This window comes from Scyliorhinus torazame, chromosome 12, assembly GCF_047496885.1.
Source record: "Scyliorhinus torazame isolate Kashiwa2021f chromosome 12, sScyTor2.1, whole genome shotgun sequence".
Taxonomy (NCBI): Eukaryota; Metazoa; Chordata; class Chondrichthyes; order Carcharhiniformes; family Scyliorhinidae; genus Scyliorhinus; species Scyliorhinus torazame.
This window is the reverse complement of record NC_092718.1, coordinates 65,651,797-65,671,091: the sequence shown is the minus strand read 5'-3', so window position 1 is coordinate 65,671,091 and position 19,295 is coordinate 65,651,797. Positions and strand designations below refer to the sequence as shown.

The 19,295-nt window shown below is 47.9% G+C and overlaps 1 protein-coding gene across 1 annotated transcript in view; it reads right to left on the bottom strand.

The window, feature by feature from the left end:
• Positions 1-13,690, bottom strand: part of aldh1a3 (aldehyde dehydrogenase 1 family, member A3) — a 191,174-nt gene extending 177,484 nt beyond the window's left edge. The window contains exon 1 of the mRNA XM_072468807.1: positions 13,474-13,690. Within this exon, the coding sequence (XP_072324908.1) occupies positions 13,474-13,572 (99 nt within the window). The 5' untranslated portion in view covers positions 13,573-13,690. The remainder of the gene's footprint in view (positions 1-13,473) is intronic.
• Between the last annotated feature and the right edge of the window lie 5,605 nt (positions 13,691-19,295).

Here is a 19,295-nt window from a genome sequence, read left to right as displayed (position 1 = left end):
GCATCGAGTTGCAGCCTGTGTTATCCCAGAGTACAGAACACAACAACCATCATGGTCAACATCCTGAGGGTCACGATTAACCATCAACTTAACTGGACTAAGATCAGATCAGAAGCAGGGTTTGTTTGCAGTGAGTAACTCACCTCCTGACTCCCCAAAGCCTATCGAGGTAACCTCCTCCATCCATACAGCACTCCCAGGTCTCTGCACCCCTCTAACTCTGGTCTATTGTGCATTGCGATTTTAACCACTCCACCATTGGTGACCATGCCTTCAACTGCCAAGGCCCCAGACTCTGCAATTCCCTTTACCTCCCAACCTCACTTTCCACATTTAAGACAGTCCTTATAATTTGCCTCTTTGACCAAGTATCTAGTTATTTACCTTAAATCTCCTTATGTGGCTTGGCGCACAGTTTTCTTTGATAATGCGCCTGTGAAAATACTCTTGCGATATATTATTACACTAGAGGTGCAGGATAAACACAAGTTGTTGCTTTTATTGAGCCAAATGCATTGTTTTGAAGTGTAATTACTGTCAACAGAAACAAGACAGGATCCCAGGAATGGCAGTAAGGTAATGACCAGATGGTTTGTTTAAATTATGTTATTTGAGGGGTAAATATGGGCCAGGAGAACAGGGAGAACTCCCCTGCTTTTCTTTGAGTAGTTCTGTGGTAGATTCAAGATTGAGTTTGCAGGCCTTGAAGGTTCAACCAAAATGTAGAGATTTATTTAGAAGGTGTTAACACTACTGGCTGTGATGTTAGACTGCCAATTTGCCCGCACAAACAGCTAATGATGTCATAGAATCCTGACAGTGCAGAAGGAGGCCCATCAAGTCAGCACCGACCCGCCTAGGCCCCTGCGCTATCCCCGGAACCCCACCTAGCCTTTGGACACTTTGGGGAAATTTAGCATGGTCAATCCTCCAAACCTAATGTCATCTCTAAGCGTTCTCGTAAAATGCCCCTGTTCAGCTACAAGGCTGCTTGTGAGGAAACATTAAGAACACTATGAATACACAAGTTCCAAGGGATCTTTTATATCCATCGAAGAGGGAAGACAGGGCTTTGGGTTTCATTGAAAGATGACAGTGCTGCACTCCATCAATAATGCATTAAAATAAATGTTCTCAAGTCTTTGGAGTGGGTCTCAAACCCAAAACATTTTACTTAGAGGTGAAGCATCTGTCGGAAGCTCCCCCATTGATTCTGGTGGATTTTTCTGGGATAAGCTCTTTAATTTCCATACCATTGACAAAAGAAGTGAGGAGAGATTTTTTTTCCATGGAGGGTATTTGGAACATGGAATGCTTTGTCACAGTGAGTCCTTGAGGCAGAGATTGCGGCACCTTTTAAGAGAAAATTAGAAATATATTTTAGATGGAGAAAGATAGATGGAGAAAGCACGAGCTATGGGATTAATATTGGATTATCGCAGCAAAGAGCCACTAAATGGCTTCTTTCAGCTCTGTGCATGGCCAAGGTTCAATGATTCATTGGCTGAAAGTCCAACAATGATGGATGGGCTGAAGGGCGGTGGGAGGTGTCCCCCTCTGTGAAGAAATAATAGCTGCGTCCTATGGGTCCTTTGTAAGAGGATTACTAAACCTCATCCAGAAATAAACCATTGAGAAAGGAGAATGTATTTCTCTCAAAGTCCAAATGTCAATCCTGGCCGATAACCATGATTGAGCCCCACTGCCACTCAGACCGATGAGGTTCAATTGACAGCAGATAGAAAACAAGCAACTGGACACACACCAGGCCCCACTCTTGTCCCAGCCCTACCTGACAGGCTCCAGGTTAGGATGCAGTCTGTCTGTTCCCACCCTGCTTTCTGCCTCTTTTGATAGACTCCTGCCAAACTTATTGCAATTACATTAGATTAAGGGATAATTAACGAGGTTAAGATTTTTATCTCGATATAGAAATATGCATCCACACAAACACGTTATATGTAAAGCAACATGCATCGGTGTACAAACAGTTTTATCCATAAACTTTCACACATGTGTAGAGACACGCAGACTGAATGTAATAACAATCACACCTTGTCCTTATCTAATGTCTGGAATAGAATGTCCCCAAGTCTTTCACAAAGACAAAACATCTGGGCACCGAGAAGTGGTGAGGGAAGAATTAAGGTTTTGACAGAAGGAATGATCAAAGGGCAGATTTTAAGGAGCATTTTCGAGGAGCAAAGGGAAGTGAGAAGGGGAGGGCTTCGGGGAAAGAAGCAATCAATAATGTTTGCAATTATTCCAGAACTAAAAGGAATCCAGTTACACGTATACAATTACACAGCAATAAAGCTGAACTGCCTATACAATGTTATTCGTATGAGAATTGTGTCATCTTAGTGTCGAGTTTTTAAACTCTTTCATGGGATGTGGGCGGCCCTAGCTAAGCCTCAATTGCCCTTGAGCTGAGGGGCTTGCTGGGCCACATCAGAGGCTAGTTAAGAATAAACCACATTGCTGTGGATCTGGAGTCACGTGTAGGCAAGACCAGGTGAGGACATTAGTGAACCAGATGGGTTTTTACAACAAGACCATGCATGGTTAAACTTTTCATTCCCGATTTTTATTGAATTCAAATTTCACCATGCTGATGGGATTGGAACTGTGAATTACCCGTCCGGTGACAATACCACTTAATCCACTGCCTCCCCCTAGGTATTCTGCAAAAGAAACATTGAAATAAGATGACAAAATTCTCCATTAACCAGTATTATCTCATCCCCCACACTTCCTGAAGAGGTGGACCACATTATGCTGTCTCCATGCTCTTCTGGTTGATATCACATCGCTGGCATTTAAGCATTGGTGGGGCAATGCCAACATAAGGACATTCATATATAGATTAATCTGATCGTAACTTCAAATCCGTATCCTTCCTACAACCAATAACTTACTACCCCCTTGCTTACCAAGGGGGAGGTGGCGGCATGGTGGTAAAAGAAAGTGGCCGGCACGATAGCACAGTGGTTTAGCACAGTTGCTTCACAGCTCCAGGGTCCCAGGTTCGATTCCCGGCTTGGGTCACTCTCTGTGCGGAGACTGCACGTTTTCCCCATGTCTGCGTGGGTTTCCTCCAGGTGCTCCGGTTTCATCCCACAGTCCAAAGATGTGCAGGTTGGATTGGATTGGATTGGTTTGGTGGATTGGCCATGATAAATTGCCCTTAGTGTCCAAAAAAAGTTAGGTGGGGTTACGGGGATAGGACGAAGGTGTGGGCTTAGGCAGGGTGCTCTTTCCAAGGGCCGGTGCAGACTCGATGGGCTAAATGGGCTCCTTTTGCACTGTAAATTCTATGAAATTGCATACACGGGGCATTCGAAATTGCCATTTCAAAGGTTTGAGATTTGCAAAAGCCAAGCTTGTTGGGTTCTATGAGGGAAAACGAACCATCACAAAACACTGTTCATTGCATTTGTGGTGGAGCACAGCCTGGGGTTCGGCTGGTCTGGGGCTTATATAGATGTGAAGCTGCCAGAGCCCCATCCTCAATAACCAGCAGACAGTTCCGAGCTGGGGCCTGCAAACAAAATCTACACTGGCAATATATAAAAGGAAAGAGGTCTTGCAAAGTTTTTAAAACGGAAAAGTAACTATTAAAGCTCTGGTAATATAAAGATCATGGTTAAAGCACGAGGGGGGTGGGGGGGGGGGGGGGGGCCAATGCACAGCCGAACAACCATGGAGTGCATTTTCATGATAGAAATGATTATTCCCCCAGCATCAAATCAGGATTCCTGACTTTATTCACAGGCAAAAGAAATACACCATTCATGGATGCAGCAGATCATTTTCTGGTCAAACCAGTTTTTAAATACTAAATGAAGACCATCCTCAGTTTCAGAACTTTATTCCGTTTACTCAGATATCCGGCTCAATCTTTTGTTAACATTTGGCACATTTACAAAATCTACTTTCTGGTCCTGGGCACTAATGTACCATTGAATGTTTCTGTGGTGAGGAAGATGCTTCCAGAGCCTGGATCTGCTCCTGCTCTCTAACCTCATCCTCAGTAGCCCTGTGAATGAGGTACCTTATCTAGGCTAACGGTATCAGTGAGAGGACCGACAGCAGGAAATCCTCCTAATTGCCTGCGGGGCCCGGACCTTCAGCATAAGTAAAAGCCTAAAGTACCTGGCTTCTCTGGGTTCAAAATCTTTTGACGAATCATCAGAGTTTGTATCTAACCATTATGACCCGAAACTGTCCGTGATTATGCAAAGGCCGACCGATTCAATACTGCTGTGCGGACTCCGGGGTAGTCAGTTTCAGATTTTTTAACTTGACTCCGAAGACTGGCGGAGCATTGCGGGTTTGGACCATCCCTTTCTGAGATGTTGAGGGATCGGCTGCTGTGTGGAATTCATAACATGGCCACTCCGAGGGAGCTGTTGGCGGAGCCGAGACTTGATTTGAAGAGAGTCATTGGGTTAGTGCTGTCCCGCGAGAACTCTGAGAAGGGGGTTCAGAAACTCCAAGATTCCATGGAACACAGTGTTGCTCGACCTCCATGCTGGAATCCGGCATTCTCTCGGTGCAGTGCTCGAATGGCCAGATCACCACCAAAATGGCACGGCACAGTGGCACATTAGTTAGCACTGCTGCCTCACAGCGCCAGGGACCCGGGTTGAATTCCGGCCTCGAGTGACTGTGTGGTGTTTGCACATTCTCCCCGTGTCTGCGTTTCCTCCGGGTGCTCTGGTTTCCTCCCACAGTCCAAAGATGTGCAGGTTAGGTGGATTGACCACTTTAATTTTGCCCTTAGTGTCCAAAAAGTTTAGGTGGGGTTACTGGGTTACGGGGACCGGGTGGAGGTGTGGGCTTTAGTAGGGTGCTCTTTCCAAGGGCTGGTGCAGACCCGATGGGCCGAATGGCCTCCTTCTGCACTGTAAATTCTATGGTTCGATGATTCTAACTGCATCACAACCCCTAAAATGACGCCGATTCTTTGTTTGTTATTTATTTGCTATTTACAGAACAGACGGACAGCCATTTGGTCCATCTTGTCTGCACCGGTTCCCAAAAAAACAACCTAGCCATTCCCCAGCCCTATCGTCCACGCTCACGGAACAAGTTGTGTCCGGAGCCGAACCCCCGGCAGTGTCCCTCCGGCAGTCATTTCGGAAAAGTCGATCGGCGAATCGCTACATGTAACCCGACCCAGAACCGCCGCTGGTGGAAGCACAGCTGTGTCCATGTGGTACAGAAGGCCTCCCCAAATTGTGGCAGAGGGGGGGGGGGGGGGGGGGATCGTTTGGACTTGCGAGGGGCGGGGGGTAGTGTGCAGGGGGGAAGGAATGTAATAACCCCAAGAGGCCCACCAGGATACCCTGGCTGATCTCCACATGGGTCACATGGGAAATGAGCTTCCCCACTAGAGGGCAGAGGCTGCCCAAGAGGGGCTGACAAAAATCTAGTTAGTTGGCCGTGTTGGTTCTCCGAACTGGACTTATTCTGTGTGTGTATTTACTGCCATAAGCAGATGCTTATGACCATGAGTAAAGCAGCGTTCATACTACCGTTCGGCTTCATGGGTTTTTATAAACCCGAATCCGGATCATGATGAACTAGTTTATTCCTGTTCCTTTTCGAGGTCACACTGAATCTGGATCAATGTGAACCAGTTCAATCCTGTTCCCATTCCAATTCACAATGAATCCCGATCACAGTGAACCAGTTCACTCCTGTTCCTATTCCAGGTCACACTGAATCTGGATCAATGTGAACGAGTTCATTCCTGTTCCTATTCCAATTCACAATGAATCCCGATCACAGTGAACCAGTTCACTCCTGTTCCTATTCCAATTCACAATGAATCTGGATCACAGTAAACCAGTTCACTCCTGTTCCTATTCCAGGTCACACTGAATCTGGATCAATGTGAACCAGTTCATTCCTATTCCTATTCCAGGGCAAACTGAATCTGGATCCCAGTGAACCAGTTCACTCCTGTTCCTATTCCAGGTCACACTGAATCTGGATCACAGTGAACCAGTTCACTCATGTTCCTATTCCAGGTCACACTGAATCTGGATCACAGTGAACCAGTTCACTCCTGTTCCAATTCCAGGTCACACCGAATCTGGATCAATGTGAACCAGTTCATTCCTATTCCTATTCCAATTCACGATGAATCCGGATCACAATGCACCTGTTCGTTCCAGTCCGTATTCCTGTTTATCCAGAATCCGGATCACACTGAACCAGTTCACTCCTGTTCCTATTCCAGTTCTCAATAAATCTACAACATTTCCCTGTTCATATTGAATCTGGATCACATGAACCAGTTCACTTCTGTTCCTATTCCAGTTCAGACTGATTCCGGATCACATTGAACCGGTTCACTCATGTTCCAATTCCAGTTCACACTGAATTCGGGTCTCAGTGAATCAGTTCACTACTGTTCCTAGTCCAGTTCACCCAGATTCTGGATCACATTGAACCTCACTCTTGTTCCTATTCCAGTTCACCTAGATTCCGGATCACAGTGAACCAGTTCACTTCTGTTCCTGTCCCAGTTCACAATATATCAGGATCACAGCAAACCAGTTCACTCCTGTTCCTGTTGCAGTTTGAACTGAATCTGGATCACAGTGAACCAGTTCACTCCTATTCCTATCCATGTCCATCCAGAATCCAGATCAAAGTGAACCAGTCACTTCCGTTCCTATCCAAGTTCACCCAGAATCCAGATCACAGTGAAGAAGTTCACTCCTGTTTGTATTCCAAATCTCATTGAATCCGGATCACAGTGAATCAGTTACCTCATGTTCATATTCCTGATTACCCAGAATCCTGACCACATTAAACCAATTCACTCCTGTTCGTATTCCAGATCTCATTGAATCTGGATCACACTGAATCAGTTACCTCCTGTTCCTCTCCCAGTTCACCCAGTATACGGATTACAGTGAACCACTTCACTCATGTTCTTATTCCAAATCTCATTAATCCAGATCACATTGAAACAGTACACTCCTGGTCCTATTCCTGTTCAGCCTGAATCCGGATCACGGTGAACCAATTCATTTCTATTCCCCTTAACACTGAATCAGGATCACATTGAAACAGTTCAATCCTGTTCCTCTCCCAGTTCACCCAGAATGGGGTGGCGGTGGCGTAGTGACATTTTCACTGCACTATTACATTAGAGACCCAGAGTAATACCTGGGGACCCAGATTCATAAAAATCTGGAATTAAAAGTCTAATGATGACTATGAAATTATTGTTGATTGTTGTAAAAACCCATCTGGTTCACTAATGTCCTTGAGGGAAGGATACCTGCCAACCGTACCTGATCTGACCTACATGTGACTCCAGATCCACAGGTTGAGTCTTAACTGCCCCCTCAAATGCAATTAGGGATGGGCAATAAATGTTGGTCCAGCCTGCGACACACACATCCCATGAATTAATTTTTTTTTAAATCAGCCCCCTTCCCATTCCTGTGCACAGTGAATCTGGATCACATTGAACCAGTTCTCTTCAGCTCCTATTCCAGTTCATACTGAATCCAGATCACAGTGAACCAGTTTACTCCTGTTCCTATAGCAGGTAAGACTGAATCCGGATCACGTTGAATCAGTTCACTACTGTCCCTATTCTAGTTCACCCTGAATCCGGATCACATTGAACCAGTTCATGCCTGTTCCTATTCCAGTTCAATCTGAATCCCGATCACATTGAACAATTTTATTCCTGTTCCTATTCCCATTCACCCTGAATCTGGATCACATTGACCCAGTTCACTTCTGTTCCTATTCCCATTCACCCAGAATCTGGATCACATTGAACCAGTTCACTCCTGTTCCTATTCCCATTCACCCTGAATCTGGATCACATTGAACCAGTTCACTCCTGTTCCTATTCCCATTCACCCTGAATCTGGATCACATTGAACAATTCTATTCCTGATTCTATTCCCATTCACCCTGAATCTGGATCACATTGAACCAGTTCACTCCTGTTCCTATTCCCGTTCACCATGGGCGCGATTCTCCACTCCCACGCCGGTTGGGAGAATCGCCTGGGCCGCCAAAATATCCGGGGCCGCCGGTCCGACGCCCTCCCGCGATGCTCCCAAGCGGCGGGAACGGCCCGGTCGAGTTTCGCGGGCCGCAGGCCGGAGAATCGCCGGAGACACCCAAAATGGCGATTCTCCGGCACCCCCGCGATTCTGAGGCCCGGATGGGCCGAGTGGCCAGGCCAAAACGGTGGGTTCCCCCCGGCGCTGTCCACACCTGGTCGCTGCAGTCGTGGGCGGTGCGTGAATGCTGGGGGGGCGGCCTGTGGGGGGGGCGAGGGGGGATCCTGCACCGGGCTTCACCTGCAATGTGGGGTGGCCCGCGATCGGTGCCCACCGATCGTCGGGCCGTCCTCTCTGAAGGAGGACCTCCTTCCTTCCGCGGCCCCGAAGATCCGTCCCCCATCTTCTAGCGGGGCGGATTTGGACAGGACGGCAACCACGCCGGCCAACCCGCGCATGCGCGGATGACGTCCGTTATGCGGCGCCGGCCGCGTCATCTATGCGGCACCGCTTTTACGTGGGCGACAAGGCCTGGCGCGGGTAGATGACGCGGCCCCGATACTGGCCCATTGTCAGGGCCTGAATCGGTCGGGACCGGGGCCGTTCCGCGCCGTCGTGAACCCCGACGGCGTTCACGACGGCGCGGCCACTTCGGCGTGGGAGTGGAGAATCACGCCTCTTGAATCTGGATCACATTGAACCTGTTCACTCCTGTTCCTATTCCCATTCACCCTGAATCTGGATCACATTGAACCGGTTCACTCCTGTTCCTATTCCCATTCACCCTGAATCTGGATCACATTGAACCAGTTCACCCCTGTTCCTATTCCCGTTCACCTTGAATCTGGATCACATTGAACCAGTTTACTCATGTTCCTCTTCCCATTCGCCTTGAATCTGGATCACATTGAACCAGTTCACTCCTGTTCCTATTCCCATTCGCCTTGAATCTGGATCACATTGAACCGGTTCACTCCTGTTCCTATTCCCGTTCACCTTGAATCTGGAGCACATTGAACCAGTTCACTCCTGTTCCTATTCCCGTTCACCTTGAATCTGGAGCACATTGAACCAGTTCACTCCTGTTCCTATTCCCGTTCACCTTGAATCTAGATCACATTGAACCAGTTCACTCCTGTTCCTATTCCCATTCGCCTTGAATCTGGATCACATTGAACCAGTTCACTCCTGTTCCTATTCCCGTTCACCTTGAATCTGGATCACATTGAACCAGTTCACTCCTGTTCCTATTCCCATTTGCCTTGAATCTGGATCACATTGAACCAGTTCACTCCTGTTCCTATTCCCGTTCACCTTGAATCTGGATCACATTGAACCAGTTCACTCCTGTTCCTATTCCCGTTCACCTTGAATCTGGATCACATTGAACCAGTTCACTCATGTTCCTCTTCCCGTTCACCTTGAATCTGGATCACATTGAACCAGTTCACTCCTGTTCCCATACCCATTCGCCTTGAATCTGGATCACATTGAACCAGTTCACTCCTGTTCCTATTCCCATTCGTCTTGGATCCGGATCACATTGAACCAGTTCACAACTGTTCCTTTCCTGTTCCCCTTGAATCCGTATTGAACCAGTTAACTCCTTTTCCTATCCCCATTCTCCCTGAATCCGGACCACATTGAACCAGTTCACTCCTGTTCCTATTCCCGTTCGCCCTGAATCCAGATCACATTGAACCAGTTCACAACTGTTCCTATTCCCGTTCACCCTGAATACGGATCATATTGAACCAGATCAGTCCTGTTCCTATTCCTGTTCACCCCAAATCCGGATCATATTGAACCAGGTCAGTTCTGTTCCTGATCCCGTTCACCCCAAATCCGGATCACATTGAATCAGTTTACAGCTGTTTCTATTCCTGTTCACCCTGAATCTGGATCACATCGAACCAGTTCACTCATGTTCCTATTCCCGTTCACCTTGAATCTGGGTCACATTGAACCAGTTCACTCATGTTCCTATTCACGTTCACCTTGAATTTGGATCACATTGAACCAGTTCTCAATTGTTCCTATTCCCGTTCACTCTGAATCTGTATCACATTGAACCAGATCAGTCCCGTTACTATTCCAGTTCAGACTCTATCAAATTACGGTGAATAATTTGACTACTGTTCCATGTTCCAGTTCACACTGAACCCCGACCACATTGAACCAGTTCACAACTGCCCCTCTTCCCATTCACCCTGAATCTCGATCACATTGAACCAGATCAGTCCTGTTCCTATTCCAGTTCAGACTCTATCAGATCACAGTGAACAATTTGACTACTGTTCCATTTTCCAGTTCACACTGAACCCGGATCACATTGAACCAATTAATTGCTGTTTCTATTCCAGTTTACACTGTCTAGATAATAGTGAACCAGTTCATTCCTTGTTCCTATTACAGTTCACACTCAATCAGATCACAGGGAACCAGTTCAACCCCAAACTTATTCCTGTTCATATTGATTCAGGATGACATTAAAACAGTTCACTCCTGTTCCTATTCAAGTTCACAATGAATCTGGATACAAAGAATCTGGATCACACAGCACCAGAACACTACTGTTCCTATTCCAGTTCACAACGAATATGGATCACAGTGAACCAGTTCACTCCTGTTCCTATTTCAGTCCACACTGAATTTCGATCTCAGCGAAGCACCTCACTCCTGTTTCTATTACAGTCCACACTGCATCTGGCTCACATTCAAACAGTTCCCTCCTGTTCCTATCCAGTTCACCCTAAATTCAGATCACAGTGAACCAGTTCACTGCTGTTCCTATTCAAGTTCGCAATGAATCTGGATCACAGTGAACCAGTCCTCTCCTGCTCCTATTCCAGTTCATCCAGAATCCAGATCATGATGAACCAGTTCACTCCCATTCCTATTCTAGCTCACTCTGAATCTGGATCACAGTGAACCAGTTCACTCCTGTTCTTATTCCTGTTCACAATTAATCTGGATCACAGCGAATCAGTCTTCTCCTGCTCCTATTCTAGTTCATCCAGAATCCAGATCATGGTGAACCAGTTAACTCCTGTACCTATTCTAATAAACCCTTAATCTGAATCATAGTGAACCAGTTCATACAGAGAAAATAGAATGGAGGAGGTCATTCAGCCCTTGGCTGCTCCGCCATTCAATATGCTCATTGTTGAACACCAAATTCAATTCCCTGATCCCACCTTCCCCCCATATCCCTTGATCCCTTCAGCCCCAAGAGCTATATCTAATTTCTTCTTGAAATTCCAAAATGATTTTGCCTCAACGAGTGAATTCCACAGATTCATCGCTCTCTGGGTGAAGAAACGTCTCCTCACCTCAGTCGTAAAGCTTTACCCCCTTATCCTTAATCCATCACCCCTAGTCCTGGACATCCCATCATTGGGAACATTTTTTCTGAATCAACTCTGACTAATCTTGTTGGAATTTTATAAGTTTCTATGAGATCCCCTCTCACTCTTCAAAACTCCAATGAATATAATTCTAACCAACTTAGTCTCTTCTCATATGACAGTCCGGCCATCCCAGGAATCAGCCTGGTAAACCTTCGCTGCACTCCCTCCATAGCAAGAACATCCTTCCTCCGATAAGGACAGCAAAACTGCACACGATACTCCAGGTGTGGCCTCACTAATGCCCTATACAATTGCAGTAAAACATAGAACATACAGTGCCGAAGGAGGCCATTCGGCCCATCGAATCTGCACCGGCCCACTTAAGCCCTCACTTCCACCCTATCCCCATAACCCAATAACCCCTCCTAATCTTTTTTGGACACTCAGGGCAATTTATCATGGCCAATCCACCTAACCTGCACGTCTTTGGACTGTGGGAGGAAACCGGAGCACTCGGAGGAAACCCACGCAGACACGGGGAGAACGTGCAGACTCCGCACACACAGTGACCCAGCAGGGAATCAAACCTGGGACCCTGGCGCTGTGAAGCCACAGTGCTAGCCACGTGTGCTACTGTGCTGCCCAAAACATCCATATTCCTATACTCGAATCCTCTCGCTATGAAGGCCAACATACCATTTGCCTTCTTTACTACCTGCTGTACCTGTGTGCTTACTTTCAGCGATTGATGCATGAGGACACCTCACATTTATCCACATTATACTGCATCTGTCATGCACATACCCACTCACTCAGCCTGTCCAAATCTCACTGAAACATCTCTGCATCCTCCTCACAGCTCACCCTCTCACTTAACTTTGTACCATCTGCAAATTTGGAGATAATACATTGTCCAAATTATTAATATACAATGTGAACAGCTGGGTCCTAACACAGACCCCTGTGGTACGTCAGTAGTCCCTGCCTGCCAGTCGGGAAAAGACCAATTTTTTCCAACTTTTTGCTTCCTGTCTGCTAACCAGCTTTCAATCCATCTCAAGACACTGCCCACAATCCAGTTCACAATGAATCCAGATCACAGTGAACCAGTTCACACCTGTTCACATTCTTGGTCACGCATAGTCAGGATCGCTGTGAACCAGTTCACTCCTATTCCCATTCCTGTTTGCAATGAATCTGGATCACATTGTATCGGTTCACACATCTTCCTATTCCAGTTTATATAAATCCGGATCCCATCACACCAGTTCACTCCTGTTCCCATTCCTGTTGACAGTTCAGACTTTTCTGGATCACAGTGAACCAGTTCACTCCTGTTCCTGTTCTTGATCACCCTGAATCCGGATCACACTGCGCCAGTTCATTCATATTCCTAGTCCCGTTCACATAAATCCGGATCACATTGAACCAGTTCCTTCATTTCCTATTCCGGTTCAGACTGATTCTGGATCACAGTGAAACAGTTCACTCCTGTTCCCGTTCCAGATCACAATGTACCGGGCCACATTGAACCAGTTCACTCTTGCTTCTATTCACTTCACACTGAATTTGGATCACATTGAACCAGTTTAACCCTGTTCCTATTGCTGTTCATACTGAATCCCGGATCACAGCGAACATCATTAACAGCCCATCATTGACAATAATTTTCAGTATCCCATTCCCAGGCATAGTTCCCAATGTCAGGGTGACTACCTGGATTACAATATCTGGATTTCAATACCTGGGTAACTATATCTGAGTTACAATATCTGGATTACAATAGCTGGATTACAATATCTGGATTACAATATTTGGATTACAATATTTGGGTTACAATGGCAAGAAAACAAGATCTAGATTACAATATCAGGATTACAATATCTAGATTACAGTATCAGGATTACAATATCTAGATTACAATATCAGGATTACAATATCTAGATTACAATGTCAGGATTAAAATATCTAGATTATAATGTCAGGATTACAATATCTAGATTACAATGTCAGGATTACAATATCTAGATTACAATGTCAGGATTACAATATCTAGATTACAATATCTGAGTTACCTTGGTGTATTTCACGGTCAGGCTTTTGGAGAAGTTCGGCAGTCGAGGCAGCAGTTCTCTCTCTGTCTCTCCGTTGTCCATCACCCCGTTCTCTGCCATCGCTGAGCCAGTGTTTCCCGTGACTGCGGTTCCACTGAGGGTGGAAGGGAATTTGGGAAAGTTTGTATCGAGCTAGTTTTTAAACAGAGACCACACCGATTGGTCGCTCCCACCTCACCCAACGAGTCCCGCCTGTTTAAAGCGACACTCTCCCCGAGACTGCTTATTCAGAGAATGCTTCCTATGAACACTGACGACGTAAAGGAAAAGGAAACATTTAATTAGGTGGAAGTATGTGGACAAATATGTGATTGTGTGTACAGGAATGTGATTTGTGGTGAACACATTAGCTTTGACATTTACCACAGTGGATGTGTTATTGTTGAGTTAATCTGGACCGTGGAGTTCATGTTAACCCAGTCAATTAATAAATCCAAAAGAGTGGCAGCATGAATCGTGCTTAAAGTCAGGGCTCACACTGAGCTGCCACTGACTAACACTGCCAGCACACTCTGGCACACAATATACACTGTCCGAAAGGTGAGCAGCTTTTGTAACAAGAAACGAACTGGGAGTGGGGACGCGTTTCATTAAACTTGGGTTGAACAGTGAGTTAAATTGGCAGCTGAAAACACCAGAAAGTCGATCCAAGGCCAGCAGTGTGCCGATCTCTCACACACTACCCTCATCTCTCACACATTGTCCCAATCTCACACACACTGTCCCAATCACTCAAACGCTAAACATCGCTTACACACTGCCCCAATCTCTCACACATTGTCCCAATCTCTCACGCACTTTCCTAATCTCTCGCAAACTGTCCTAATCTCACACACACTGTCCCAATCTCACACACACTGTCCCAATCTCTCACACACTACCCTCATCTCTCACACATTGTCCCAATCTCACACACACTGTCCCAATCACTCAAAGACTAAGCATCGCTTACACACTGTCCCAATCTCTCACACATTGTCCCAATCTCTCACGCACTGTCCCAATCTCACACGTCGTCCCAATCTCTCACACACTGCCCCAAACTCTCACACTGTCCCAATCTCTCACACACTGTCCCAATCTCTCACACGCTGTCCTAATCTCTCACACACTGTCCCAATCTCTCACACACTGTCCCAATCTCACACACTGTCCCAATCTCTCACATACTGTCCCAATCTCTCACACACTGTCCCAATCTCACACACTGTCCCAATCTCTCACACTGGTCTAATCTCTCACACTGTCCTAATCTCTCACACACTGTCCCAATCTCTCACACACTGACCCACTCTCTCACACAATAAACATCACATACACACTGTCCCAATCTCTCACACACTGTCCCAATCTCTCACACACTGTCCCAATCACACACACACTGTCCCAATCTCTCACACACTGTCCCAATCACACACACACTGTCCCAATCACACACACACTGTCCCTGTCTCTCACACACTGTCCCAATCTCTCACACACTGTCCCAATCACACACACACTGTCCTAACCTCTCACACACTGTCCCAATCTCTCACACACTGTCCCCATCTCTCACACGCTGTCCCAATCTCTCACACACTGTCCCAATCTCTCACACACTGTCCCAATCTCTCACACACTGTCTCATCTCTCACACACTGTCCCAATCTCTCACACACTGTCCCAGTCTCTCACACACTGTCCCAATCACACACACACTGTCCCAATCACACACACACTGTCCCAATCTCTCATACACTGTCCCAATCTCTCACACACTGTCCCAGTCTCTCATACACTCTCCCAATCTCTCACACACTGTCCCAGTCTCTCACACACTGTCCCAATCACACACACACTGTCCCAATCTCTCACACACTGTCCCAATCACACACACACTGTCCCAGTCTCTCACACACTGTCCCAATCACACACACACTGTCCCAATCACACACACACTGTCCCAGTCTCTCACACACTGTCCCACCCTCTCACACACTAAACATCGCTTACACACTGTCCAAATCTCTCACACACTGTCCCAATCTCTCACACACTAAACATCGCTTACACACTGTCCCAATCTCTCACACACTGTCCCAATCTCACACACACTGTCCCAGTCTCTCACACACTGTCCCAATCTCTCACACACTGTCCTAATCTCTCACACACTGTCCCAATCTCTCACACACTGTCCCAATCTCTCACACACTGTCCCAATCTCTCACACACTGAACCAATCTCTCACACACTGTCCCAATCTCTCACACACTGCCCCAATCTCTCACACACTGCCCCAGTCTCTCACACACTGCCCCAGTCTCCCACACGCTGTCCCAATCTCTCACACACTGTCCCAGTCTCTAACACACTGTCCCAATCTCTTACACACTGTCCTAATCTCTCACACACTGTCCCAGTCTCTAACACACTGTCCCAATCTCTCACACACTATCCCAGTCTCTCACACACTGCCCCAATCTCTCACAGACTGTCCCAATCTCTCACACACTGCCCCAATCTCTCACACACTGCCCCAGTCTCTCACACACTGCCCCAGTCTCCCACACGCTGTCCCAATCTCTCACACACTGTCCCAATCTCTCACACACTGTCCCAGTCTCTCACACACTGTCCCAGTCTCTCACACACTGTCCCAATCTCTCACACACTGTCCCAATCACACACACACTGTCCCAATCTCTCACACACTGTCCCAATCTCTCACACACTGTCCTCATCTCTCACACACTGTCCCAATCTCACACACACTGTCCCAATCTCTCACACACTGTCCCAATCTCTCACACACTATCCCAATCTCTCACACACTATCCCAATCTCTCACACACTGTCCCAATCTCTCACACACTGTCCCAGTCTCTCACACACTGTCCCAATCTCACACACACTGTCCCAATCTCTCACACACTGTCCCAATCTCTCACACACTATCCCAATCTCTCACACACTGTCCCAATCTCTCACACACTGTCCCAATCTCTCACACACTATCCCAATCTCTCACACACTGTCCCAAACTCTCACACACTGTCCCAATCTCCCACACACTGTCCCAATTGTCATGATATTCAGGTAAACATCATGGTGCAAACATACATACATACTGATGGACAGATCAACGGACCAATCAATACACACACAACACCACAGCCAATCACAGGCAAGAGCACTTAAAACGGGGAACATGACACTTCCCGCTCAATCCAGCAGGAGACAGCTCAGGGCACAGAGCTCACAGCAAGCCACTCAGACATCCACCATGTGCTGAGTGCCACTCCAAGATAGTGTTAGGGATAGGTCCACAGATTCAAGGGTAATGAACGAACCACAGTAACCAATTTACCATTGTAAATATTGTTAGTAATAAAACTGAGTTGTACCATCCGCAGCCGTGTTGGTTCGTTATGTAGCAGAGCACCCAACACGACATAGTACCAGGATTGGAACCCGGTAACTGTGAGACTTACCTATGAATCCTCAGGAATCTGCCATCCTGCGCCATGGACACCGTCAGCACGCCGCAGCCATTACAAATCGCTGGAAACCTCGGCGTCAATTGGAAGCTGTTCAAACAGCGCTTCCAGCTCTTCCTGGAAGCCAACGAAAAGGAGAGCGCTTCGGACAGCAGGAAAATCGCCATCTTCCTCTCCATGGCAGGACAACACGCCATCCATGTCTACAACTCCCTGGTGTTCACGGAAGGTGAGGACAAGACCAAGTACAAGACGGTCCTTCTCAAACTCGACCAACACTTCAGCGTCGAGGTAAATGAGAGTTTTGAGAGGTATCTCTTCCAGCAGCGCCTGCAGGGTAAGGATGAGCCCTTTCAATCTTTCCTTACACACCTCCGTATCCTCGCGCAGTCCTGCGGTTACGACACCACCTCCAAATCAATGATTCGGGACCAGATTGTTTTTGGGGTCACCTCGGGCGCCCTACACCAGCAGCTCTTCAAAATTAAAGGCCTCACCCTAGCCTCCGCAATCGAAGCTGGTGTCCCTCATGAAAACGCGACCAGCCGCTACTCCCAATTTCAAGCGGCCGGATCGGCAAGGCAGGGGTCCTATGAGGCTGAATGGGTCCAGGCGATCAAGTTCCTCCCGGCCCGCGGCCCGGACGAGGGCGGCCATTTCGCGCACTTTACGCGGCCTCCCGCGTTTGTGCGCGCCAAAAAAGACGTTGATGCAGAGGGACGGGATGCGCAGGCACGCTCGACGCAAGACCGAACTGCGCATGCGCGGTGGCGCAACAAACGCCATGACGTCACGACGTGCGGCAACTGCGGGGCCGCACATTTAAAGCGGCAATGTCCGGCACAAAAACGACAATGCCTCCGCTGTGGCAAGATGGGCCACTACGCTGCCTGCTGTCGAGCAGCTCAACCTGCCAATGCTCCCCAATTCCGACAACCTCGCAGGGACGTGCGGACCATTCAGCCTCCGTACTACGAGTCGTGCCCAGACGATATCCAGACCAGTGACACAGACGACCGGGATGCCTTCCGTGTTGCGGTCATTGATAGGAACCGGATGTCTCCAGGCAGGACCCACCAGCCAATGCCAGTGAACAGCGTCAATCCGGGTGATGGACGGTGTGCCACCCTAACGGTCAACTGATCACCGATAACATTCCGTCTGGACACTGGTGCCTCCGCCAACCTCATAGCATGGTCAGCCTTCTACGCCTTGAAGGTCAGACCACCAATTCGGCTATCCCGCTGCAAGATGGTCGACTACAATGGAAACGTTATCCCGGCCATGGGATACTGCCAGCTTCAGGTGACACACAACACATACACGGCCACACTGTCCTTCGAAATAGTCGGATCATCAAAGGACTCCCTGCTAGGCGCACAGGCATGCAAGGTTCTCCATCTCGTGCAGCGGGTCCACGCTCTGTCTCCAGAAGGCACATCAGACTTCCCGGATGCAGAATTTAGGGCACAGCTTCAATTGCTCCTCGCCCACAACCAGGAGGCATTCGAGGGCATGGGCATACTGCCCTATACCTACAGAATACGACTCAAGCCGGACGCCACCCCGGTCATTCACGCACCTCGCAGGGTCCCAGCGCCACTCAAAGACCGCCTCAAGCAGCAGCTGCAGGATCTCCAGGACCAAGGGGTGCTATCCCGGGTCACGGAGCCCACGCCATGGGTCAGCTCCATGGTGTGTGTCAAGAAGCCCTCTGGCGAGCTCCGGATCTGCATCGACCCGAAAGACCTGAACAACAACATAATGAGGGAACACTACCCCATACCCAAACGGGAAGAGATCACAAGCAAAATGGCCCGGGCTAAAATCTTTACAAAGCTGGATTCCTCAAAGGGTTTTTGGCAGATCCAACTGGACCAGTCCAGCAGGAAGCTGTGCACCTTCAATACTCCTTTCGGCAGGTTCTGCTATAACAGAATGCCGTTTGGCATCATCTCGGCATCCGAGGTCTTTCACAGGATCATGGAACAGATGATGGAGGGCATCGAAGGGGTGCGCGTCTACGTTGACGATGTCATCATCTGGTCCACCACACCACAGGAGCACATCAATCGTCTCCAGCGCGTCTTTGCACGGATACGGGAAAATGGCCTGCTCCTCAACCGAGCCAAGTGTTCTTTCGGCCAAACCGAGCTGAAGTTTCTGGGGGATCACATTTCCCGGTCAGGGGTCCGTCCGGATGCAGACAAGGTGAGCACCATTACAGCCATGCCGCAGCCGGCAGACAAGAAAGCAGTGCTACGCTTCCTAGGCATGGTCAACTTCCTGGGGAAGTTCATT